The sequence below is a fragment of the Lonchura striata genome, chromosome 27 (assembly GCF_050655825.1).
Source record: "Lonchura striata isolate lonStrDom1 chromosome 27, ASM5065582v1, whole genome shotgun sequence".
In the NCBI taxonomy this organism is placed as follows: domain Eukaryota; kingdom Metazoa; phylum Chordata; class Aves; order Passeriformes; family Estrildidae; genus Lonchura; species Lonchura striata.
Window position 1 is genome coordinate 2,154,358 of NC_140729.1, and position 25,807 is coordinate 2,180,164.

Below are 25,807 nucleotides of genomic sequence, written 5' to 3' on the forward strand. Positions count from 1 at the left end.
TTTGATTTATTCTTTATTTTTCTAATGGGAACAATCAGATAAAAGTGAAATTATGCCCAGAGTTTTCATGTTATGAACGACCTTGAAATGATTTTTTTTATTTTTGAAGGATTCCTCACCTAAATCCTTCCCAAAATCCAGATTTTTCTCCCCAAATCCCAGCTGCAGCACAAACCCCAGGGACCGCTACAATTCTTGCTCTTTAAAATTCGCTTTTTTGCTTTAATTTTGTGGCATTTCAGAACCCTTGGATGGTTCCAGGAGCTGCGGGGGAAGAGAAAAACTCAAAATCTTGCAAAAAAACCCCAAAAAACCCAGGAAAAATCAACCCCGAAATAATTTAAATTAATAATTCCAAATTTCACCATTGGAATAAAGTGATTTCCAGAGAAAATCCCTCATTAATCCATCACCACGACAAAGGAGATCAAATTTGGGAGATAAATTCTTCCTTTTTTTCTCCCCACTTTGGGGGAAAATACCCAATTTTTAGGGAAATTCTTGATTTGGGAATAAAACTTCCAAATTTGGGGCACGATCGCAGCTCAGCTGGAGTATTTTTGGGATGGATTCCTCTGGATTCCTCAGGATGGATTCCTCGGGATGGATTGTCAGGATTCCTCGGGATGGATTCCATGGGATGGATTCCATGGGATGGATTCCTCAGGATGGATTCCTCAGGATGGATTCCATGGGATGGATTCCATGGGATGGATTCCTCGGGATGGATTGTCAGGATTCCTCAGGATGGATTCCTCGGGATGGATTCCTCAGGATGGATTCCATGGGATGGATTCCTCGGGATGGATTCCTCGGGATGGATTATCAGGATTCCTCGGGATGGATTCCTCAGGATGGATTCCATGGGATGGATTCCTCAGGATGGATTCCTCAGGATGATTTCCTCGGGATGGATTCCTCAGGATGGATTCCTCAGGGTGGATTCCATGGGATGGATTGTCAGGATTCCTCAGGATGGATTCCTCGGGACGGATTCCTCGGGACGGATTCCTCGGGATGGATTCCTCGGGATGGATTCCATGGGATGGATTCCTCAGGATGGATTCCTCGGGATGGATTCCTCGGGAAGGATTATCAGAATTCCTCAGGATGGATTCCTTGGGATGGATTCCTCGGGATGGATTCCTCGGGATGGATTGTCAGGATTCCTTGGGATGGATTCCTTGGGATTCCTTGGGATGGATTCCTCAGGATGGATTCCTCAGGATGGATTATTAGGATTCCTTGGGATGGATTCCTCGGGATGGATCCCTCGGGATGGATTATCAGGATTCCTCAGAATGGATTCCTCAGGACAGATTCCTCAGGATGGATTCCTCGGGATGGATTATCAGGATTCCTCAGAATGGATTCCTCAGGATGGATTCCTCAGGATGGATTCCTCAGGATGGATTCCTCGGGAAGGATTATCAGAATTCCTCAGGATGGATTCCTTGGGATGGATTCCTCGGGATGGATTCCTCAGGATGGATTGTCAGGATTCCTTGGGATGGATTCCTTGGGATGGATTCCTTGGGATTCCTGGGGATGGATTCCTCAGGATGGATTCCTCGGGAAGGACTATCAGGATTCCTCAGGATGGATTCCTCAGGACGGATTCCTCAGGATGGATTCCTCAGGATGGATTATCAGGATTCCTCGGGATGGATCCCTCGGCATGGATTCCTTGGGATGGATTCCTCAGGATGGATTCCTCAGGACGGATTCCTCAGGATGGATTCCTCGGGATGAATTATCAGGATTCCTCAGGACAGATTCCTCAGGATGGATCCCTCGGGATGGATTATCAGGATTCCTCAGGATGGATTCCTCAGGATGGATTCCTTGGGAAGGATTATCAGGATTCCTCGGGATGGATTCCTCGGGACGGATTCCTCGGGAGAAGCGCTCAGCACTGCTCGGCCTCCACAATTCCCTCTTTCTCCTGGCTGGCCGCCTCCACCTCGGCGTAGGAGCTGCGGCGGCCGCGGCTCCGGAATTTCATGGCGGGCCAGCGGGGCGGCCTCCGCTGGGGACAGAAACGGGGCAGTGAGCGGATGGAACACGGCCCGGCGCCCCGAATCCTGCGGGAAAACGGGAAAAATGGGGGGAAATGGGGGGAATGGGGGGAAATGGGGGGAATGGGGGGAATGGGGGGAAATGGAGGGGGAAATGGGGGGGAATGGGGGGAATGGGGGGAATGGGGGGGAATGGGGGGAATGGGGGGAATGGGGGGGAATGGGGGGGAATGGGGGGAATGGGGGGAATGGGGGGGAATGGGGGGAATGGGGGGAAAAATGGGGGGGAATGGGGGGGAATGGGGGGGAAATAATGGGGGGGAAATGGGGAGAATGGGGGGGAAATGGGGGGGGAAGTGGAGGGAAAATGGGGGGGAAATGGGGGGGAAAATGGGGGGAAATGAGGGAGAAATGGGGGGAAAAATGGGGGGGAAAATGGGGGGAAAATGGGGGGAAATGAGGGAGAAATGGGGGGAAAAATGGGGGGAAAAATGGGGGAAAAATGGGGGGAAAAATGTGGGGAAAATGGGGGGAAATGGGGGGAAAATGGGGGAAAAATGGGGGGGAATGGGGGGAAAATGGGGGGGAGATAATGGGAGGAAATGGGGGGAAAAATGGGGGGGAATGGGGGGAAATGGGGGGGAGATAATGGGGGGAAATGGGGGGGAAATATGGGGGGGAATGGGGGGAATGGGGGGGAAATGGGGGGGAAAATGGGGGGAAATGGGGGGGAAATGGGGGGAAATGGGGGGGAAACGGGGGGGAATGGGGGGGAATGGGGGGGAAATGGGGGGGAAATGGGGGAGGAATGTGGGGGAAATGGGGGGAAAATGGGGGGGAAATGGGGGAGGAATGTGGGAGAAATGGGGGGAAAATGGGGGGGAGATAATGGGGGGGAATGGGGGGGAAATGGAGGGGGAAATGGGGGAGGAATGTGGGGGAAATGGGGGGAAATGGGGGGAAATGGGGGAGAAATGGGGGGAAAAATGGGGGGAAATGGGGGAAAAATGGGGGGAAAATGGGGGGAAATGGGGGGAAATGGGGGAAAAATGGGGGGGAAATGGGGGGAAATGGGGGGAAAAATGGGGGGGAAATGGGGGAAAAATGGGGGGAAAATGGGGGGAAATGGGGGGAAATGGGGGAAAAATGGGGGGGAAATGGGGGGAAATGGGGGAAAAATGGGGGGGAAATGGGGGGGAAATGGGGGGAAATGGGGGGAATGGGGGGGAATGGGGGGAAAAATGGGGGGGAAATGGGGGGGAAATGGGGGGAATGGGGGGAAAAATGGGGGGAAAAATGGGGGGCAAAAATGGGGGGAATGGGGGGGAAATGGGGGGAAATGGGGGGGAAACGGGGGGGAATGGGGGGGAATGGGGGGGAAATGGGGGGGAAATGGGGGAGGAATGTGGGAGAAATGGGGGGAAATGGGGGGGAGATAATGGGGGGGAGATAATGGGGGGGAAATGGGGGGTAAAAATGAGAGGGGAAATGAGGGGGAAATGGGGGGGAAAAATGGGGGGGGGAATATGGGGGGGAAAATGGGGGGGAAAATATGGAGGGGAAAAAGGAGGGGAAAAGAGGGGGAAGGATGTGGGATGTGGATCCAGGGATCTGGGCTGGCTGGGAGGACGAGGAGGATGAGGAAGATGAGGAGGACAATGAGGATGAGGAGGATGATGAGGACGAGGAGGATGAGGAAGAGGATGAGGATGATGAGGACAAGGAGGATGCGAAGGATGAGGAGGATGACAAAGATGAGGAGGACGAGGAAGATGAGGAAGAGGACGAGGATGAGGAAGACAAGGAGGATGATGAGGATGATGAGGATGAGGAGGACGAGGAGGATGAGGAAGATGATGAGGATGAGGAAGACAAGGAGGATGATGAGGATGATGAGGATGAGGAGGATGAGGAGGATGAGGAGGATGAGGAGGATGAGGAGGACGAGAAGGATGAGGAGGATGATGAGGATGAGGAAGACAAGGAGGATGATGAGGATGAGGAAGACGAGGAGGATGAGGAAGATGATGAGGATGAGGAAGACGAGGAAGCTGAGGAGGAGGATGAGGCTCACCTGGATGAAGAAGAGTGTGGCGCCGCACGTGGGGCGGCTGCTGACGTAGATCCCGGCCACCAGGAGCCCGGCCAGGGCCACCGCGGCCGCCGCGAGGGACGCCAGGGCGGCCGCGGGCACGGCGGCGCCCGCGCCGCGCCGCGCCGGGCCGCGCCCTGCGGGCAGCAACGCGCGGCAGCCAACGGGTCGGAAACGTCCGCGCCGGGTCAAACACCAACAAAAACATCAAATATCAAATTGGAAGGTTTTTAGAAATTTAGAAAATTGAAAATTAAAAAAAAAAAAAAAAAAAAAGGAGATTTAGAAGATTTGCGGGAATGTAGAAAATGTAAAATTTGAAAAAAAAAAGTAGAAAAGTTAGAAATAAAAAAATTAATAATGTAATGTAATGTAATGTAATATAATACAATATAATACAATGTAATGTAATGTAATGTAATGTAATGTAATGTAATGTAATGTAATGTAATGTAATGTAATAATATAATATAATATAATATAATATAATATAATATAATATAATATAATATAATATAATATAATATAATATAATATAATATAATATAATATAATATAATATAATATAATATAATATAACATAATATAACATAACATAACATAATATAATATAATATGATGTAATTAATTATAATATTATTATAACAATAGACTAAGAATTAACAATAAAAAACCACATAAATCAAGAATAACTTAACAAAAGCAAACAACCAAAACATAAAAATCAACTCTTCAAACAATAAAGCAAATTAAATCAATAAAATAGAAGAAAATTCTAAAATTATAATAAAAACAATAATAGACTATAATAATTATATTATATTATATTATATTATATTATATTATATTATATTATATTATATTATATTATATTATATTATATATTACATTATAACCATGGCCGGCCTTACCCTCTCCTCCTGCAAACTGGTTGAGTTTGGTGTCATCTGAAAGGAGAAAACACAAGAAAATCAGGAATTTTCCGTGATATCCTCATGATTTTTAGAATTGTTAAATTTTCCTTTATAATTCTTTTGAAAGTTCTCATAAAATTTCATCAGCCCCGATTTTAAAATTTATTAAATTTTCCTTTCTAGTTCTTTTGAAATTTGAAATCTCTCATAAAACCTCCGATGTTTCCACATTTCTACTGGAGTTTCTCATGCAAATTCATGTAAATTTTGATTAATTTCCTTTTTTTCCCTGTGGGAGGAGGGAATTTTTGGGCCGTGGGTGTGGCCGGCGTTGGTTGGACATTTGGCAATTCCATGCCCCAATCCGAGGTGGATTTTGGAATTCCGTAAATTTCGGATGCGTCAATAAACCGCGCTCGATTTTGGCCTTGGAACTCCCAAGCGATCGCGGATTTCTTCCGGGTCCAACATTTCCCACCCCGTTCCTCCACGGATTTGGGATGGCGGGGAGGACACGGATCCAGGAGTTTGGGATGGTGGGATTGGACATGGATCCAGGATTTGGGATTTGGGATGGACACGGATCCAGGGATTTGGGATTTGGGATGGACACGGATCCAGGGATTTGGGATTTGGGAAGGACACGGATCCAGGAGTTTGGGATGGTGGGATTGGACACGGATCCAGGGATTTGGGATGGACACAGATCCAGGGATTTGGGATGATGGGATTGGACACGGATCCAGGGATTTGGGATTTGGGATGGACACGGATCCAGGGATTTGGGATGATGGAAAGGACACGGATCCAGGGATTTGGGATGATGGAGAGGACACGGATCCAGGGATTTGAGATGATGGAAAGGACACAGATCCAGAGATTTGGGATGGTGGGAAGGACACGGATCCAGGAGTTTGGGATGGTGGGATTGGACATGGATCCAGGATTTGGGATGGACACAAATCCAGGGATTTGGGATGATGGAGAGGACACGGATCCAGGGATTTGGGTGGGACACAGATCCAGGGATTTGGGATGATGGAGAAGACACAGATCCAGGGATTTGGGCTGGTGGGACTGGACACAGATCCAGGGATTTGGGATGATGGAGAGGACACGGATCCAGGGATTTGGGATGGACACAGATCCAGGGATTTGGGATGATGGAGAGGACACGGATCCAGGGATTTGGGATGATGGAATTGGACACAGATCCAGGGATTTGGGATGGACACAGATCCAGGGATTTGGGCTGGTGGGACTGGACACAGATCCAGAGATTTGAGCTGGACACAGATCCAGGGATTTGGGATGGACACAGATCCAGGGATTTGGGATGATGGAATTGGACACAGATCCAGGGATTTGGGCTGGTGGGGAGGACACAGATCCAGGGATTTGGGTGGGACACAGATCCAGGGATTTGGGATGATGGAGAAGACACAGATCCAGGGATTTGGACAGGATGTGGATCCAGGGATCTGGGCTGGTGGGGAGGACACTGAGGTCCAGGCCCCTCTTTGGTGGAGCTGCTCCTCTGCCACTCTCCCCTCTCCGCCACTGCTCTTCCCAATCCCAGATCCCAAAATTCACTTCCTGCCCGGTGTCACACGGAGCCTCTCGTCCCTTTTTTCCCCAAGAACCAGCGGAGAGCTGGAAAACCTTCTCGTGGTGGAATTCCAACCCTCCCCTGGCCCGGAATCGTTCTTTTCACAGCCCGCCCAGCCAGGCAGGAGCTCCGTCCCCACCCAGCTCCTTCCCAAGGACAATGAACTCTCTTCCCTATTGATCCTAATTAACACTTTGCCTTAGGGACAATTAAGCAGCCAAATTGAGGCGCTGCCTGCGCCAGGATCGGCGGAGCCAGGGTTAATGGGATTAAGGAGTTTTGGGACTCCAGGAAAGATCAGGTTGGGGTTTTTTTGTTGTTGTTTTTTTGGTTTTTTTGGGGTTTTTTGTGGAGCTGGGAGGAGAAGAAATCCCCAAAAAAATGCAATCACCGCGGGAATTCCAGGTGAGACTCCTGGCACCAGTGAAATCCGAGCCCAGAGAAATCCCAACCCCCTTTCTCCGGGATTGACCCCCTCGGGATCCCGAGCATTCTCCCCACCAGGGCTTGGTTGCTCACTGACCTTCACGAATGGGTCAAAAAAGCTGGAAAAACCCCAAAACTCTTCCCAGTGTGTCTCACTGCCCCGGGTGTCACCTCTTGGCTGCCCTTCCCAACATCTCCTGCTCTCATCCCTCCTCTGGAGAGCCCTGGGGTGGTGGGAGCTGTCCCTGCCCTGGGCATGGGATGAGCTTTGAGGTCCCTTCCAACCCAAATCCTTCTGGGATTCCAAAACCTCACAGATGGAGAAATGGACTCGGGAGGGGATTTTGGGAAGGAATCGGGGTGGAATTCCCAGAGGAGCTGTGGCTGGTCCATCCCTGGAAGTGTCCCAGGAAGGGTTTGGAGCACCCTGGGATGGTGGGAGCTGTCCCTGCCCTGGGGATGGGATGAGCTTTGAGGTCCCTTCCGACCCAAATCCTGCTGGGATTCCAGAACCTCACGGATCCAGGGATCACAGATGGAGAAATGGACTCGGGAGGGGATTTTGGGAAGGAATTGGGGTGGAATTCCCAGAGGAGCTGTGGCTAGTCCATCCCTGGAAGTGTCCCAGGAGGGGTTTGGAGCACCTTGCGATTGTGGGAGCTGTCCCTTCCCCTGGGACTGGAGGGGATTGAAGGTCCCTTCCCACCCAAACCATTCCAGGATTCTGCTCCAAAATCCCTCCGGTCCTGGTGGTCACTTGGATTTGGATTTGCTTTTTGAGGAGGGGAAAGATCTGGCCAGGGATCAGGGCTGGGAATCACCTGTCCAGGGATCAGGGATGGGGGATCAGGGATGGGGATCACCTGTCCAGGGATTGGGATCAGGGATTGGGATCAGGGATGGGGATCACCTGTTCAGGGATTGGGATCAGGGATGGGGATCACCTGTCCAGGGATTGGGATCAGGGATGGGGATCACCTGTCCATGGCTCAGGGATCACCTGTCCATGGCTCAGGTGTGTGGTGTCACCTGTCCAGGGTCACCTGTCCATGGCTCAGGTGTGTGGTGTCACCTGTCCAGGGCTCAGGTGAGTGGTGTCACCTGTCCAGGGTCACCTGTTCATGGCTCAGGTGAGTAGTGTCACCTGTCCATGGCTCAGGTGATGTCACCTGTCCAGGGCTCAGGTGAGTGGTGTCACCTGTCCAGGGTCACCTGTCCATGGCTCAGGTGATGTCACCTGTCCATGGCTCAGGTGGTGTCACCTGTCCATGGCTCAGGTGAATGGTGTCACCTGTCCAGGTCCAGGCTCACCTTCTGTGGTGAGGCTGAGGAAGAGCGAGGCCTTAGGGGAGGTGACACGGCCGGAACGCAGGGACACGGAGGTGACACGGCCGGGCCACGGGGACACGGAGCTGCCCGGGGGCGCCGAGTAGTGACCGGCCTCGGCCAGATCCTCACAGGTGCTCTCGTCCGGCTGCGGAGGGAAAAGGAGGGTTTGGGGTTAAAAAAAGGGGTTTGGGGTAAAAGGAGGGTTTGGGTTAAAGGAGGGTTTGCGTTAAAAAAAGGGGGTTTGGGGTAAAAGAAGGGTTTGGGTTAAAAAAAGGGGGTTTGGGGTAAAAGAAGGGTTTGGGTTAAAAAAAGGGGGTTTGGGGTAAAAGGAGGGTTTGGGTTAGAAAGGAGGGTTTGGGACTGGAATTTGGACCAGGATCAGGATTTGGACCGGGATTTAGACTGGGACTGGGATTCGAACTGGGATTGGGACTGGGACTGGGACTGGGATTGGGATTTAGACTGGGACTGGGACTGGGACTGGGACTGGAACTGGGACCGGGACCGGGACTGGGACTGGAACTGGGACTGGCACTGGGATTTGGACTGGGATTGGAATTTGGGCTGGGATTTGGATTGGGATTGGGACTGGGATTGGGATTTGGGCTGTGATTGGGATTTGGGCTGGGATTTGGATTGGGATTGGGACCGGGATTGGGATTTGGGCTGGGATTGGGATTTGGGCTGGGATTTGGATTGGGACAGGGATTTGGATTGGGATTGGGACCGGGACCGGGATTTGGGCTGGGATTGGGATTTGGACCGGGACCAGGATTGGGATTTGGGCTGGGACCGGGACTGGGACCGGGATTTGGATTGGGGTTGGGACCGGGATTGGGATTTGGGCTGGGATTTGGATTGGGACTGGGACCGGGATTTGGGCTGGGATTTGGATTGGGACCGGGATTTGGATTGGGATTGGGACCGGGATTGGGATTTGGACCGGGACCGGGATTTGGACTCGCGTCGCTCACCCGGCCGCAGCCGTAGCTCAGCCACTCCTCCCGGTACCGATCGAAGCCGCTGGAGCACCTGGGGGGAAATTCGGGATAATCCCGGGCCGGGCTGCGGGAACCGAGCCCGGGAGGAAATTCGGGATTATCCCGGGCCGGGCTGCGGGAACCGAGCCCGGGAGGAAATTCGGGATTATCCCGGGCCGGGCTGCGGGAACGGAGCCCGGGAGGAAATTCGGGATTATCCCGGGCCGGGCTGCGGGAACGGAGCCCGGGAGGAAATTCGGGATAATCCCGGGCCGGGCTGCGGGAACGGAGCCCGGGAGGAAATTCGGGATAATCCCGGGCCGGGCTGCGGGAACGGAGCCCGGGAGGAAATTCGGGATTATCCCGGGCCGGGCTGCGGGAACGGAGCCCGGGAGGAAATTCGGGATTATCCCGGGCCGGGCTGCGGGAACCGAGCCCGGGAGGAAATTCGGGATAATCCCGGGCCGGGCTGCGGGAACGGAGCCCGGGAGGAAATTCGGGATAATCCCGGGCCGGGCTGCGGGAACCGAGCCCGGGAGGAAATTCGGGATAATCCCGGGCCGGGCTGCGGGAACCGAGCCCTGGGAAAGGTTAAAAACGCGGCAGAAAATTCCCAGAGCGTGCACCGGTCCCCAAAATTAAAAATTAAAAATGCTGATTTTGAGAATATTGTTGGGAGAAAAATGAAATTAGAAATAAGTTTCAAAATGTGCAAATAAAACTGGGGTACTTTGGAGAAATAGAACTATTTGATGTAATAAAACATAATATAAATGCAAATAAAAGATGAAAAAAATATAAAGCAAAAGTTGCATTGTAGTAGGAGCCACGAGGGGTAATTTTAGATTTTTATCTTTAAGGGGTTTATGGCATGGTGTGGCTAAAGCTGATAGGCAAAAAAATTGCTGATATTGTAATTAGTAATTGTAAATGCTTATATTGTAATTAAAATATAATACTGTGTGTTAATGAGGAAATAATCGGCTTCTGATTGGGATGGCATGAATGATAACACCTGTTATATATATATAATATATATAAAATATTTTTAAATATATAGTATATATTATAACATCTGTTTTATATATATATAATATTTTAAATGTATAATATCTATTTTATATTATAACATCTGTTATATATATAATATTTTGATATATATAATATCTAATAATATTTTAATATATCTATTATCTATTATCTATTATCTATTATCTATTATATTTCATATATAATATATAATATATTATCTATTATCTATTATATTTCATATATTATATATTATATATTATATATTATATATTATATATTATATATTATATTTCATATATTATATATTATATATTATATATTATATATTATATATTATATATTATATATTATATTTCATATATTATATATTATAACATCAATTTTATACATTTTTAAAATCTACATAATATATATTATACATTAGAACATCTGTTTTATATATAACTTTTTAATATATATAATAGGTATTATAACATCCATTTGATATATTTTTAAATGTATATGATATATAATATATTATAACATCTCTTTTATATGTTTTTATATGAATATAATATCTATATTATATATTATAACATCTGTTTTTTATATATATATATATATCTCACCCTTCACCTGAGACTGAAAATGGAATAAAAGTTTTTAAAGCATCTCTCAGTTTCCAAATCCCTGAGTCAAAATAAAAGACAGAAGGAGGGTGGGAAGTTCTGCGGTTCCACAGCTCCCAAAAATCCCAGATTTTATTCCCAGCCATGTTGGGAATTTTTGGATAAACGCCGTCACCTCCCCGCTGGAGCCCTCCCTCTGATCCAACCCAAATCTGGATAAATTTCCCCCATTTTTAATCTTTCTCCCAAAAATCTGAGTCCTGCCTCATCTCCCGGAATTCAAATCCGCCAGGAAATTCAACCTTGGGGTGGTTTGGGATCGGAGATCAGCTCAAGGCTCGATGGGGCCGAGAGCAGCACCCCAAAAAACAACGAAAAAAAAGGAAATAATAATAATAAAATAAAAGCAGGACAGCCCCAGGGGAAGGAGAAGGTGGCAGGTACCTCTGCAGGACGTGGCACCAGCTGCAGTTGAAGGGCAGCTCCGAGCCCACGCAGGTTTCACAGCTCTGGTGCTGCAGGCAGGCTGCAAAAAAAACCCAAAAAAACCCAAAAAAAACCAAAAAAACCCAAAAAAACCCCCAAAAAAACCCCAAATTTTGGCGTGGAGAGAAACAAAACATCCCCAAAGCTGAGGGAGTCCAGGGCCAAAATCCCCCTGGACAGAGCCCCCAGAGATAATATCTCTGATTTTTATCCATGGAAAAGAATTTTTCCATCTTCCAGGGTGAATTACCAGCTCTGAGGGTTTGATATAAATAATAATTAAGGGTGCAAAAGTAAAATTTTAGGGTTCTAAATAGGAGGTTCCAAAGGGGAGAAGATGGAGGAAATTGGGTGTGTCTGGTCTGTGTCCATGGAAAAGAATTTTCAGTCTTACAGGATTAATTAATAGAAGTAATAATTAAGTGTGGCACGGGTGCAAAAATAAAATTTTAGGGTTCTAAATAGGAGGTTCCAAAGGGGAGAAGATGGAGGAAATTGGGTGTGTCTGATCTGTGTCCATGGAAAAGAATTTTCAATCTTACAGGGTAAATTAATAGAAGTTTGATATAAGTAATAATTAAGTGTGGAAAGGGTGCAAAAATAAAATTTTAGGGTTTTAAATAGGAGGTTCCAAAGGGGAGAAGATGGAGGAAATTGGGTGTGTCTGATCTGTGTCCATGGAAAAGAATTTTCAGTCTTACAGGATTAATTAATAGAAGTAATAATTAAGTGTGGCACGGGTGCAAAAATAAAATTTTAGGGTTCTAAATAGGAGGTTCCAAAGGGGAGAAGATGGAGGAAATTGGGTGTGTCTGATCTGTGTCCATGGAAAAGAATTTTCAGTCTTACAGGATTAATTAATAGAAGTAATAATTAAGTGTGGCACGGGTGCAAAAATAAAATTTTAGGGTTTTAAATAGGAGGTTCCAAAGGAGGAAATTGGGTGGGTTTTGTCCTTTTTCCTCTTGTTCTTCTTGCCCTCCGTGTCTCACTGTAGTTACGAGCTCGGAGGGTTTGATATGAATAATAATGAAGTGTGCAAAAGTAAAATTTTGGGATTCCAGGGACCCCAGGGTGGGGATGAGCTCCTCTCCGGGGACCCCAGGGTGGGCTGGAGACCCCAGGGTGGGGTGAGATCCCTCCAGGGACCCCAGGGTGGGCTGGAGACCCCAGGGTGGGCTGAGCTGGGGACCCCAAGGTGGGCTGAGGTCCTCTCTGGGCACCCCAGGGTGGGCTGAGCTGCTCTCTGGGGACCCCAGGGTAGGCTGGAGACCCCAAGGTTGGTGTGAGCTTCTCCCCAGAGACCCCAGGGTGGGCTGAGCTGGGGACCCCAGGGTGGGCTGAGGTCCTCTCCAGGGACCCAAGGGTGGGCTGGAGACCCCAAGGTTGGGGTGAGCTTCTCCCCAGGGACCCCAGGACAGCGTCAGCTCCTCTCCAGGGACCCCAGGGTGGGCTGGAGACTCCAGGACAGGCTGAGCTGGGGACCCCAGGGTGGGCTGAGCTCCTCCCCAGGGACCCCAGGGTGGGCTGGAGACCCCAGGATTGGGGTGAGCTTCTCCCCAGGGACCCCAGGACAGTGTCAGCTCCTCTCTGGGGACCCCAGGGTGGGCTGGAGACCCCAGGGTGGGCTGAGCTGGGGACCCCAGGGTGGGCTGAGGTCCTCTCCAGGGACCCAAGGGTGGGCTGGAGACCCCAGGGTGGGCTGGAGACCCCAAGGTTGGTGTGAGCTTCTCCCCAGAGACCCCAGGGTGGGCTGAGCTCCCCTCCAGGCACCCCAGGGTGGGCCGAGCTGCTCTCTGGGGACCCCAGGGTGGGCTGGAGACTCCAGGACAGGCTGAGCTGGGGACCCCAAGGTGGGCTGAGCTCCTCCCCAGGGACCCCAGGGTGGGCTGGAGACCCCAGGGTGGGCTGAGCTGGGGACCCCAAGGTGGGCTGAGGTCCTCTCTGGGCACCCCAGGGTGGGCTGAGCTGCTCTCTGGGGACCCCAGGGTGGGCTGGAGACCCCAGGATTGGGGTGAGCTTCTCCCCAGGGACCTCAGGACAGTGTCAGCTCCTCTCCAGGGACCCCAGGGTGGGCTGGAGACCCCAGGGTGGGCTGAGCTCCCCTCCGGGCACCCCAGGGTGGGCTGGAGACCCCAGGGTGGGCTGAGGTCCTCTCTGGGCACCCCAGGGTGGGCTGAGCTCCCCTCCGGGCACCCCAGGGTGGGCTGAGCTCCTCTCTGGGCACCCCAGGGTGGGCTGAGCTCCTCTCTGGGCACCCCAGGGTGTGCTGAGCTGCTCCCTGCCGCCAGCACCCCGAGCACCCCGGGACGGGCGGCGTCGCCCCCAGCCCTGCCGGGCGGCCCCCCGGGGCGGCCGGGGTCCGTGGGGGATTTTGGGGTGCGGGGGTGCCCAGGGCACTCACTGGGCAGCGGGGTGAACTCCACGGCCGACAGGCTGCGGATCCTGCTGCCGTCCAGCTCCACGCGGTGGTACTCGTAGATCGTCCGGCGGCGGGACTCTGCCACGGAGCCTGGCCTTAAACCGGGCTGAGACCGGCTGAAACCGGCTTAAACCGGCTTAAACCGGCTTATACTGGGCTGAAACCGGGCTGAAACCGGCTGAAACCAGCTTAAACCGGCTTAAACCGGCTGAAACCGGGTTAAACCGGGTTAAACCGGGCTGAAACCGGCTGAAACCGGGCTGAAACCGGCTTAAACCGGCTTAAACCGGGCTGAAACCGGCTGAAACCGGCTGAAACCGGCTTAAACCGGGCTGAGACCGGCTGAAACCGGCTGAAACCGGCTTAAACCGGGCTGAGACCGGCTGAAACCGGCTGAAACCGGCTTAAACCGGCTGAAACCGGCTGAAACCGGGTTAAACCGGGCTGAAACCGGCTGAAACCGGGCTGAAACCGGCTTAAACCGGGTTAAACCAGGCTGAAACTGGCTTAAACCGGGCTGAAAACAGGCTGAAACCGGCTTGAACTGGCTTAGACCGGGCTGAAACCGGCTTAAACCGGGTTAAACCAGGCTGAAACCGGCTTAAACCGGGTTAAAACTGGCTTAAACCGGGCTAAAACTGGCTTAAACCGGGCTGAAACCAGCTTAAACCAGGCTGAAACTGGCTTAAACCAGGCTGAAACTGGCTTAAACCGGCTTAAACCGGGCTTAAACCAGGCTAAAACTGGCTTAAACCGGGCTGAAACCGGCTTAAACCGAGCTGAAACTGGCTCAAACCGAGCTAAAACCGGCTTAAATCAGGTTTAAACCAGGCTGAAAGTGATTTAACCCATCTTAAACCGGGCTGAAACTGGCTTAAACCGGGCTAAAACTGGGCTTAAACCGGCTTAAACCATTTTAAACCGGGCTGAAACCGGCTTAAACTGGGCTGAAAATGGTTTTAATCGGGCTTAAACCATCTTAAATCTGGCTTAAGCCTGCTACAACTGGGCTTAAACCAGTTTAAATTGGGTTTAAACCAGTTTAAATTGGGCTTAAACAGGGTTTAAACTGGGATTAAACCAGGTTTAAACCATTTTTTCTTTACGGGAAGTGGATTGGAAGGAGCAAACGGAACATTCCCATTTTTGATTTTTGGGAAATGGATTTGAAGGAGCAAACGGAGCATTCCCATTTTTGATTTTTGGGAAATGGATTTGAAGGAGCAAACGGAACATTCCCATTTTTGATTTTTGGGAAGTGGATTTGAAGGAGCAAACGGAACATTCCCATTTTTTCTTTTCAAATGAATCAGTGCGGGACTTATTCTCGGCTGTCGTTTCAGCAGCGTTTTTCTAGCAGAATTCTCACCCACAAATGAATTGTGGGTTTTTTTTTTTAATTAGTATTTGTGTGCAAACTTTGAGATACGAAATTCTGAATTAATGATTGGCTTTAAGGCATTTAGAGCTCGGTGTTAAAAGCCAAAAATCCCCCTTGTTTTTGGCATGTTGTAATTAGGAAATAATTGGCTGCTGATGGCGATGCCGTGAATTGTAACATCTGCATCGTCTCGCCCTTGGCGCGGGACTGAAAATGGAATAAAAATTTTTAAAAATTCATCTCTGGGGGAGGATTAAAATCTTAATCCAACAGGCTGGGAGGGGCCGGGGCTGCAGCCTGAGCCGCTCCCAAAACTGCCCCAAACCAAAATCAGCCGGCTCTGACTCACGGCCAGGTCCCTCAGGGTTTAATTTTTATATTTTTGCCAATTTTGTGATGATTTAGGGTGTGGGGTTTGCATATTATGGGATGGCGAGCTCTGCTCACAGAGCAGAGACGAAACAATTCCTGCTCCAGCTGGGGCCAAGGAGAAATGATCCAAATCTCTGCCCAGGAGCACCAACAGCGCGGGCTGGAGAGAGGAAAACCAGCAGGGTGGGACTGCACGGGTAAAGCCGGGACTGGGCAATTAACTCCAATATGCAAATGAAGGAGAAATTAGCAAATGGACAGACCCCGTGACCTCGTCCATTTTTGTGACCATTTTGTGACCATTTGGGTCCATTTTGGGTCTGTTTTGTGACCATTTTGGGTCCATTTTGTGATTTGGGTCCATTTTGTGACCATTTTGGTTCCATTTTTGTGACCATTTTGGGTCCATCTTTGGTTCATTTTGTGACCATTTTGTGACCATTTTGGGTCCATTTTGGGTCCATTTTGGGTCCATTTTGGTCCATTTTGAACCATTTTGGTTCATTTCGGGTGCAGCCCTGGCTGGGCTCTGGCGCTGCCCAAGGTGGATCCACTGAGGAGATCTTTTAATGAATCCCTGCTTGGTTCTGGAACTGCCTGGCCAATCTCTCATGGAGGAGATCTTTCAATAAATTTATTCTCTAACTCTGCCTGGCCAATCTCTCATGGAGGAGATCTTTAAATAAATTTATTCTCTAACTCTGCCTGGCCAATCTCTCACTGAGGAGATCTTTCAATAAATTTATTCTCTAACTCTGCCTGGCCAATCTCTCACTGAGGAGATCTTTCAATAAATTTATTCTCTAACTCTGCCTGGCCAATCTCTCACTGAGGAGATCTTTCAATAAATTTATTCTCTAACTCTGCCTGGCCAATCTCTCACTGAGGAGATCTTTCAATAAATTTATTCTCTAACTCTGCCTGGCCAATCTCTCACTGAGGAGATCTTTCAATAAATTTATTCTCTAACTCTGCCTCTGAGCTCGGGGCACACGGGGAACAAGCATTCCCACATCCCAGGGTGAGAGCATCCTGCTGGGGCAGCTGCAGACCCCCCAAACTTTCCATCTCGATGGGGTTGGGGCGCCCCGAACCCCCCGAGCCTCTGGTCCGTCTGCATTCCATCCTTTGGAATGGAAGAAGGGTTTGGTTTCCCTCCTCTTCCTCAGCATTGGGAATCAGGGAAAAGCTTCTGGAGGTTCTGGAATGGGCGAAGTTCCAGCCAGAGCACGAGGCCGACGGGTGGTTGTGGCCGTGGGGACGCGCATCCCAAAAAGGGATCCCAAAAAGGGATCCAGAGATACCAAACAGGGATCCCAAAAAAGGATCCCAAAAAGGGATCCAAAAAGAGATACCAAACAGGGATCCCAAAAAAGGGATCCCCAAAAAGGAAGGGATACAAAAAAGAGATACTAAAAAGGGATCCCAAAAAGGAAAAAAGAACCCAAAAAGGAAAAAATAACCCAAAAAGATATCCCAAAAAGGGATCCCAAAAAGAGATCCCAGAAAGGGTCACAGGGAACATGAGGAGCAGGCAAAGCCCACAGCCCTCCTCCTGCTCGCTGGAATCCAAGCAGGGCCACCTCCCACCCTGAAATGGCCCAGGACGGACGGACGGACGGACGAGGATCCCACCACGGGATCGGCTCCCCGGGGACTCACCGGGAACGTCCGGAGAACGGTTGAGGACCATGAAGGCGTCGGAGAGCCCGGCCTTGACGGGGTGCTGGGTGGCACTGATCTGCAGGACGGGCACCGGGATCTGCCGGGGACAGCGGGGACAGAGGTGGGACAGAGGTGGGACACGGGTGGGACACGGGTGGGACACGGGTGGGACATGGGTGGGACATGGGTGGGACACATCCCAGCCCTGCCCCAGCCCCAGGAATGTCCACCCCCCTCCCAGCCCACCCTCGTGGCCCATCCCCTCTCTCACCTCCTTGTAGCCGAAGACGATCCTCCCGCTGCTGTGCAGGGCGGCCTGGAAGGTGAAGCTGCCCATGTCCTCCTTGCCCTGGAGATAAACCTTGTCCCACTGCACCACGAACACCGTCCCTGGGGGGGACCAGAGCCGCTCAGTCCTTCCCTCTTCTCCCCCTGCTCCGTCCTCACCCCCCAACCTCCAGCATCCGCCGGGAGCGGAGCAGAACATCCCCAGCTGCGGGAATTCCACGGATCCCAAAGAGTTTGATCTGCAGCCTTAGGAGGAGCTCGGATTGATGTGGAAATAAAGGATGTTAGGTAGAAAAAGAATGAAGTTATGTTTGTGGAGTTGTAAGTAAGGAACTGTGTTGGGTTAGATGGTGAAGAGCGTAAAGAGTTTAGAAGTTACAGAGAGTTATAAAGAGTTTAAAAGAGAGTTATAAAGAGTTTAAAAGTCTTTAAAGAGTCTATAAGAGTTTAAAAGTTGTATTAGAAGCATCCCATCCCACCCCGTCCCATCCCGTTCATCCCATCCCATCTTGTCCATCCTTGTCCATCCCATTCATCCCATCCCATTTTGTCCATCCCATTCTGTCCCATCCATCCCCGTCCATCCTTGTCCATCCCAGTCCATCCTGTCCATCCCATCCCATCCCATGGATCCCATCCCATCCCATCCTGTCCATCCTTGTCATCCCATTCTGTCCATCCCATCCATCCTTTTCCATCCCATCTTGTCCATAGCATCCCATCCTGTCCATCCCATCCCATCCTGTCCATCCTTGTCATTCCATTTTGTCCATCCCATTCTGTCCATCCTGTCCATCCTTTTCCATCCCATTCTGTCCATCCCATCCCATCCTGTCCATCCCATTCTGTCCATCCTGTCCATCCTTTTCCATCCCATTTTGTCCATCCCATCCCATCCCGTCCATCCCATCCTGTCCCATCCCATCCTGTCCATCCTTTTCCATCCCATTCTGTCCATCCCGTCCATCCCATCCCATCCCATCCCGTCTATCCCATTTTGTCCATCCCATCCCATCCCATCCCATCCCATCCCATCCCATCCCATCCCATCCCATCCCATCCCATCCCATCCCATCCCATCCCATCCCATCCCATCCCATCCTCTCAAGCGCCTCAACCCCGACGGAGGCAGAAAACGCCAGCAGAGAGCCCACGCCGGGGAAAGCTCACCCCGCTCCCTGCCCAGCGAGCTGCCACCAGCAGAGCCCCGTGCCACCTGTCACCATGCCTGCCCCGGCGGTGACACGGTGCCAGCGCCGAGCCCGCCTGGCCGAGGACAGAGCGGGGCTGGCACTCACCGTTGTCCAGGTAGCGCACGGTGGAGTTGTGCGAGTAGCTGGGGTTGAAGTTGGCCATGAGCGGGGCGATGTACTGCGTGGCCGTCAGCATGCGGTGCATGACGTCCCCCGTGAAGATGAAACCTGAGCGGGCAGAGGATGAAGCTCGCGCTCCTCTCTCCCATCCTGTCCATTCCATCCTGTCCCATCCTGTCCTGTCCCATCCTGTCCATCCATCCTTCCCATCCCATCCTGTCCATTCCATCCTGTCCATCCTATCCTGTCCCATCCTGTCCCATCCTGTCCATCCCATCCTGTCCGTCCCATCCTGTCCATCCCATCCTGTCCATCCCATCCTGTCCCATCCTGTCCATCCCATCCTGTTCATCCCATCCTGTCCATTCCATCCTGTCCATCCCATCCTGTCCATTCCATCCTGTCCCATCCTGTCCATTCCATCCTGTCCATCCCATCCTGTCCATCCCATCCTGTCCCATCCTGTCCGTTCCATCCTGTCCGTTCCATCCTGTCCATCCCATCCTGTCCCATCCTGTCCATCCCATCCTGTCCGTCCCATCCTGTCCGTCCCATCCTGTCCATCCCATCCTGTCCATCCCATCCTGTCCGTCCCATCCTGTCCGTCCCATCCTGTCCATCCCATCCTGTCCATCCCATCCTGTCCCATCCTGTCCATCCCATCCTGTTCATCCCATCCTGTCCATCCCATCCCGTTCATCCCATCCTGTCCATCCCATCCCGTCCATCCCATCCTGTCCATCCCATCCTGTCCATCCCATCCTGTCCATCCCATCCTGTCCATTCCATCCTGTCCATCCCATCCTGTCCCATCCTGTCCATCCCATCCTGTTCATCCCATCCTGTCCATCCCATCCTGTCCCATCCTGTCCATCCCAACCTGTCCCATCCTGTCCATCCCAACCTGTCCATCCCATCCTGTCCCATCTCATCCAGTCCTGTCCCATCCAGTCCCATTCATCTCATCCCATGGAATCCATTGATCCCATCCCATGGATCCCATTCCATCTTATGGAACCCATTCTATCCCATGGATCCCATCCTGTCCCACCCCATGGATCCCATCCTATCGCATCCCCTTGATCCCATCCTATCCCCATCATCCCATGGATCCCATCCTATGGATCCCATCCCATGGATCCCATCCCGTGGATCCCATCCCATGGATCCCATCCCGTGGATCCCATCCCATGGATCCCATCCCATGGATCCCATCCTATGGATCCCATGGATCCCATCCCGTGGATCCCAGCCCGGTCCCGGTCCCCGCTCACCGCCGGTGGCGATGGTGACCTGCCGCAGGAGGTGGCCGTAGAAGGGGAAGTCAAAGGACAGCGCGATCCTCTGTGGGACGGAGAGCGGGACAGGCGGGCTCAGCCCGGGACAGTGCCGGGAGGGTGGGAAAAGGGGTGGGAAAAGGGGTGGGAAAAGGACTGGGAAAAGGGCTGGGAAAAGGGGTGGGAAAAGGGCTGGGAAAAGGGCTGGGAAAAGGGCTGGGAAGGGGGATCCTGCAGGTTCCTTCATCCTCGGAATGAGCTGGAGGCCACCAACACTCCCCAAGACCTGCTGGGCCACCCCTGCCGGGCACGGGGACACGGGGACACAGGAACACAGGGACATGGGGACATGGGGATGTGGGAATCATGGGTCACAGGGACACGGGGATACAGGGACACGGGGACATAGGGACACGGGGACATGGGGACACGGGGACGCGGGGACACGGGGACATAGAGCCAGGGGGGACACAGGGACACGGGCTTACAGTGACACAGGGTCACAGGGTCATGGGGACACAGGGACATGGGGGACATGGGGTCATGGGGACACGGGGACATGGGGTCATGGGGACACAAGGGACACCGGATCATGGGGATACAGGGACATGGTGTCACGGGATCATGGGGACACGGGGTCGCTGTGACACAGGGACACGGTGTCACGGGATCACGGGGACATGGGGTCACAGGGACACAGGGGACACCAGATCACGGGGATACAGGGACACGGTGTCACAGGATCACGGGGACATGGGGTCACGAGGATACAGGGACACGGGATCATGGGGTCACGGGGACATGGGGGACATGGGGTCACAGGGACACAGGATCACAGGGTCACAGGGACACAGGGGACACCGGATCACGGGGATACAGGGACACAGGAACATGAGGTCACGGGGACATGGGGGACATGGGGTCACGGGGACACCAGATCACGGGGATACAGGGACACGGTGTCACGGGATCACGGGGACACGGGGTCATGGGGACACAGGGGACACTGGATCACGGGGATACAGGGACACGGTGTCACGGGATCACGGGGACATGGGGTCACGGGGACACGGGGACATGGGGTCACGGGGATACAGGGACACGGTGTCACGGGATCACGGGGACATGGGGTCACGGGGACACAGGGGACACCAGATCACGGGGATACAGGGACACGGTGTCACGGGACACTGGGGACACGGGGTCGCCGTGACACAGGGACACGGGGACACGGGGGCTCACCGAGGCCTGCCGGTGCGTGTTGGAGAGGATCCCGTGGACCTTGGCGCGGCCCCCGCTGGCCGCCGCCATGTCCACCCAGAGCGCGGCGCGGCGCGCGTCCCCCGGGCCGTAGCTCCGCGAGACGTAGTAGCTGTGGTTGTCCTCCTGCAGCCACCAGGGACACGCGGGGACACGCGGGGACACGCGGGGACACGCGGGGTGGCAGGGAGCAGGAGCAAAGCGGGGAGAAAGCCGGGGAAAATACGGGGAAAATCGGGGATAAATAAGGGATAAATGTGGGATAAATCAAGGGAAAACGCAGGAGGAATCGGGGATAGATCAAGGGAAAATCAGGGATAAATCCGGGATAAATCCAGGGAAAACCCAGGAAGAATCGGGAATATATCAAGGGAAAATCTGGGATAAATCCAGGATGAATCCAAGGAAAACCCAGGAAGAATTGGGGATATATCAAGGGAAAATCCGGGATAAATCCAGGGAAAACCCAGGAAGAATCGGGAATATATCAAGGGAAAATCTGGGATAAATCCAGGATAAATCCAGGGAAAACCCAGGAAGAATTGGGGATATATCAAGGGAAAATCCAGGATAAATCCAGGGAAAACCCAGGAAGAATCAGGATATATCAAGGGAAAATCAGGGGAAAATCTGGGATGAATCCAAGGAAAACCCAGGAAGAATCAGGATATATCAAGGGAAAATCAGAGAAAAATCTGGGATAAATCCAGGGATAATCTGGGATAAATCCAGAATGAATCCAGGAAAAACCCAGTGAAAATACAGGATAAATCCAGGAAAACCCAGGAAGAATTCAGGATGAACTCAGGAAGAATCCAGGATAAATCTAGGGAAAATCTGGGATAAATCTGGGATAAATCCAGGGAAAAAACAGGAAGAATCCAGGATAAATCAAGGGAAAATCAGGATAACCATTTCCACAGCGGGACTTTTCACGGCCCATTTGGGGTATTTTTAACCAAATCGGTTAAATACCCCAGATCGGTTTTTGGGCCCATTTGGGGTATTTTTAACCATTCCCACAGCGGGATTTTTCACGGCTCCTCTCCATCCCCGAAGGATGAGCTGGAGCAGAGTGGAAGCGGCCGCTTTGTCCCCTCGGGGCCACCAAAACCAGCGGGACAAGTCACCGTCCTCCAAAAAAAAAAGAAATCCCTCGCGACCGAGAGCGCCGGGAACTCCCGCGGCCCCGCCACAAATAACCGGCAGCTAATTAAGGGCGGGTAATTAGGCTGGGAGAGCCGAGGGAGGTGTCCCACAAGGTGACACGGGAACGGAGGACAAACCCCCCTCGGTACCGGAGTTGTCCCCGCGTGTCACCCCGCGACACGAGTGTCCAGCCCGGGGCTGGGGTGATCTCCGGCTTGTAATTATCCTCGGGGTTGTAATTAGCCTCTCGGGGGTGTAATTAGCCTCTCGGGGGTGTAATTATTCCCTTTGGGATGTGGCAGCCAGCGCCACATCGGAACCGGTGCCAAACTGGGAATAGAACTGGCGGCGGGAGCGGGCCCGGGGCGGGTCCGGGCGGGGGTCGGGAGTCGGATCCCGGAGGGGGTCGGGGGTCGGATCCCGGGTCTGGGGCACGGGTCCGGGCGGGGGTCGGATCGGGCCCGGGCGGGGGTCGGGGGTCGGATCCAAGCGGGGGTTGGGGCACAGATCCCGGGCCCGGGCGGGGGTCGGGGGTCAGATCCCGGGTCTGGGGCACGGGTCCGGGCGGGGGTCGGATCCTGGGTCCGGAAGGGGGTCGGGGGTCGGATTTCGGGTCCGGGCGGGGGTCGGATCAGAGAAGGGGTCGGGGCAGAGATCCCGGTGGGGGTCGGAGATCGGGGCAAAGATCCGGGCGGGGGTCGGGGGTCGGATCCCGGTGGGGGTCGGGGGTCGGGGATCGGATCCCGGAGGAGGTCGGGGCACGGATCCCGGGCCCGGTCGGGGGTCGGGGGTCGGATCCCAGGCCCGGGCGGGGGTCGGATCCCAGCGGGGGTCGGGGGTCAGATCCCGGGCCCGGGCGGGGGTCGGATCGGGCCCGGGCGGGGGTCGGGGGTCGGATCGGGCCCGGGCGGGGGTCGGGGGTCGGATCCCGGTGGGAGTCGGGGATCGGATCCAAGCGGGGGTCGGGGGTCGGATCGGGCCCGGGCGGGGGTCGGGGCACAGATCCCGGACCCGGTCGGGGGTCGGGGGTCGGATCCCGGGCCCGGGCGGGGGTCGGGGGTCGGATCGGGCCCGGTCGGGGGTCGGGGGTCGGATCCCGGGCCCGGGCGGGGGTCGGGGGTCGGATCCCGGGCCCGGGCGGGGGTCGGGGGTCGGATCCCGGGCCCGGGCGGGGCTCGGGGGTCGGGCTCAGCGGGACTGACCACGACGCGGGTCTCGCTGGCCGGCAGGGTGTCGATGGCCAGGCTGTCGCCCGCCAGGTCGTGGCTGATGCGGGTCCCCGGGGTGGCGTCCGGAGCTCTGGGCGCTGGGGGCACACGGGGAGGGGTCAGTGGCAGCCGTGACACGAATTTGGGGGGGGGTCTCAGCCTCTGAACAGCGTCACCGCGGGCACGGAGAGGCGGGGAAGGCGCCGGGGTGGCCGCAGGTGCGGGGACAGGTGACAGCCACCCCGGCCGGGGCAGGACACCTGGGGACAACACCCGCGACCGGGGCTGCAGCCCCCGCACGCCCCAGCCACACCAGCACCCGGGCTGCTCCCAAAGATCCCAAAAAAACCGCGTCCCCCGCCCCCTCCACGCATCCCCCCAGCCCCGTGGAGGCAGCGGAGGCCGGGATTTGGTTAAAAATACCCCAAATCGGCCCAAAAACGAGCTGGGGAGGAGAAAAAAAAGCCATTTGGGAGCAGATCTGCGGAGAATCGGGAGGGGTTTTGGCAGCGCGGCGAGGACGGCGAGCGCTCGCCCACGGGCGGGGACGCGGCCGGGACGTTTGTCCCCAAACGGGGACACAGCTCGGGGGGGGCGCGGGCTGCGCCCCCCGCCCGTGGGAGCGAGGTCCCACCGTCACCCCACGGGAGTTAATTGCTAATTGCTGCCTAATGAGGCTGGGTTCTGCTCCCAGGTGTCCGGGTGGGGAAACTGAGGCAGGGGGGGAGCGGGGCTGAGAGAAGGGCTCTGGGGGGAGTGGGGGGTCACACTCGCCGTCCTTGGGGGGGCACAGGGGGGCCCGGCCCTCGCCAGGGCGGGCAGGTGGGGGGTGATCCAGAGACCCCCACAAAAACTCCCCAAAATCTCAGCCCCAGCCCTGCCACGGGGGGTCACGCGTGGGGGGAATCCTGCGTGGGGTGGGGTGGGGGGGGGATACAGCCCCCCCATCCCTCTCCCAGCACAGATCGGGGGGTCCGAGCACCCTGGGGAGCGCGGGGTGGGGTGCGGGACACGGAGACACCCCCAAAGCACCGCAGAGAGAGAGGGGGAGGCACACAGACCCCCGGGACCACCGGACAGACCCCCCCCCCCAAAAGCACAGCCGGGACCCCCCGAGATTGACCCAGCGCCCCCCGTACCTGCGGCCAGCGCCCCGCGGAGCAGGCAGAGCAGGAGGAAGCCCCCCCAGAGCATGGTGGGGGTCGGGGGGCTCAGCGCCCCGCCAGGGGCCGGGACCCCCGCCAGGGAACCGCGCACCGAGCGGAGCCGGAGCCGGGCGGGGCCGGGGGCGGGCCCGGGGGCGGCGATGGAACCGGGGAGGGAAAAGGGAAGGGAAGGAGCTGGAACCGGCAGCGGGACCCCCGAGAGCCCAGGGGGTTCGGGAATGTTCCTCCATCCCCCCCCCTCCCCACACCCCGAGTTTTTGGGGTTCCACTTGCGAGGTTTGGGGCGCTCCAGGCTGCGGGCAGCTCTGGCGTGACCCCGCACCGGCCCCGCGTGGGTGCGCGGCCCCCCCAAAAGCCTCGGGGATCGCTGCACCCCCATTATTTGGGGTGTTTGGGGGGGGGCTGGAGCCCCGTCACCCCCACCCCTCGCCGCAGCTCGGCCCTGCAGCTCCCGCACCCAGCCAAACGCGCTGCTGGGCCGCCCCGTAATTTGGGCAGAGTTTTGGGGGGCTCCGCTGCACCCCAAACCCTCAGCCATGGGTGCCAGGGCGGGAGGAGGGGTCAGACCCACCCCCCAAAAAAAAAAAGCCAAAAATTCCTGGAGGGCGATGCTGACCCCCCCCCCCACCCCCATCCCGAGCAAAACCGGGGGGCGCGGGGACAATGTGGGGGTCCCGCGGCTGCTCCGAGCTGAGGAAGCGACATTTTTTTGGGGGATCCCCGAGATCCTTTTGGGGATCCCCAGCGGTCCTTCCTTCTCCAAAATCCCCAGCGCGACCACCCAGGGGTGGGGGGAGCCGTGGGGAGGGGGG

General features: G+C 54.2%; 1 protein-coding gene across 3 annotated transcripts; it reads right to left on the reverse strand.

Moving 5' to 3' along the window:
• PLXDC1 (plexin domain containing 1) lies at positions 1–25,124 on the reverse strand. Of its 3 annotated transcripts, none has more exons than XM_085561799.1 (14): positions 24,969–25,124; positions 23,824–23,927; positions 21,455–21,598; positions 20,210–20,279; positions 18,921–19,043; positions 17,606–17,724; positions 17,332–17,431; positions 13,899–13,994; positions 11,453–11,534; positions 9,363–9,420; positions 8,371–8,533; positions 5,022–5,057; positions 4,093–4,247; positions 1–2,029 (listed from the first exon to the last, which is right to left on the reverse strand). In XM_085561799.1, the coding sequence occupies exons 1-14, from the start codon at positions 25,021–25,023 to the stop codon at positions 1,910–1,912; spliced, it is 1,425 nt and encodes a 474-aa protein (XP_085417925.1). In that variant the 5' UTR covers positions 25,024–25,124; the 3' UTR covers positions 1–1,909. The 3 variants fall into 3 exon arrangements, with proteins under 3 accessions (XP_085417925.1, XP_085417924.1, XP_085417927.1); XM_085561798.1 differs by having other exon boundaries at positions 1–2,084; XM_085561801.1 differs by lacking the exon at positions 23,824–23,927 and having other exon boundaries at positions 1–2,084; positions 24,969–25,089.
• Positions 25,125–25,807: the final 683 nt, after the last annotated feature.

Bases quoted from the DNA above. Each gene is read 5' to 3' on its own strand.
- PLXDC1 (XM_085561798.1), bottom strand. From the start codon at position 25,023: ATGCTCTGGGGGGGCTTCCTCCTGCTCTGCCTGCTCCGCGGGGCGCTG. The intron at 9,421-11,452 runs GTACCTGCCACC...ATTTCCCCCCAG, and splicing joins TGGTGCCACGTCCTGCAGAG to GTGCTCCAGCGGCTTCGATC. The intron at 5,058-8,370 runs GTGAGCCTGGAC...TTCTCCTTTCAG, and splicing joins CCTCAGCCTCACCACAGAAG to ATGACACCAAACTCAACCAG.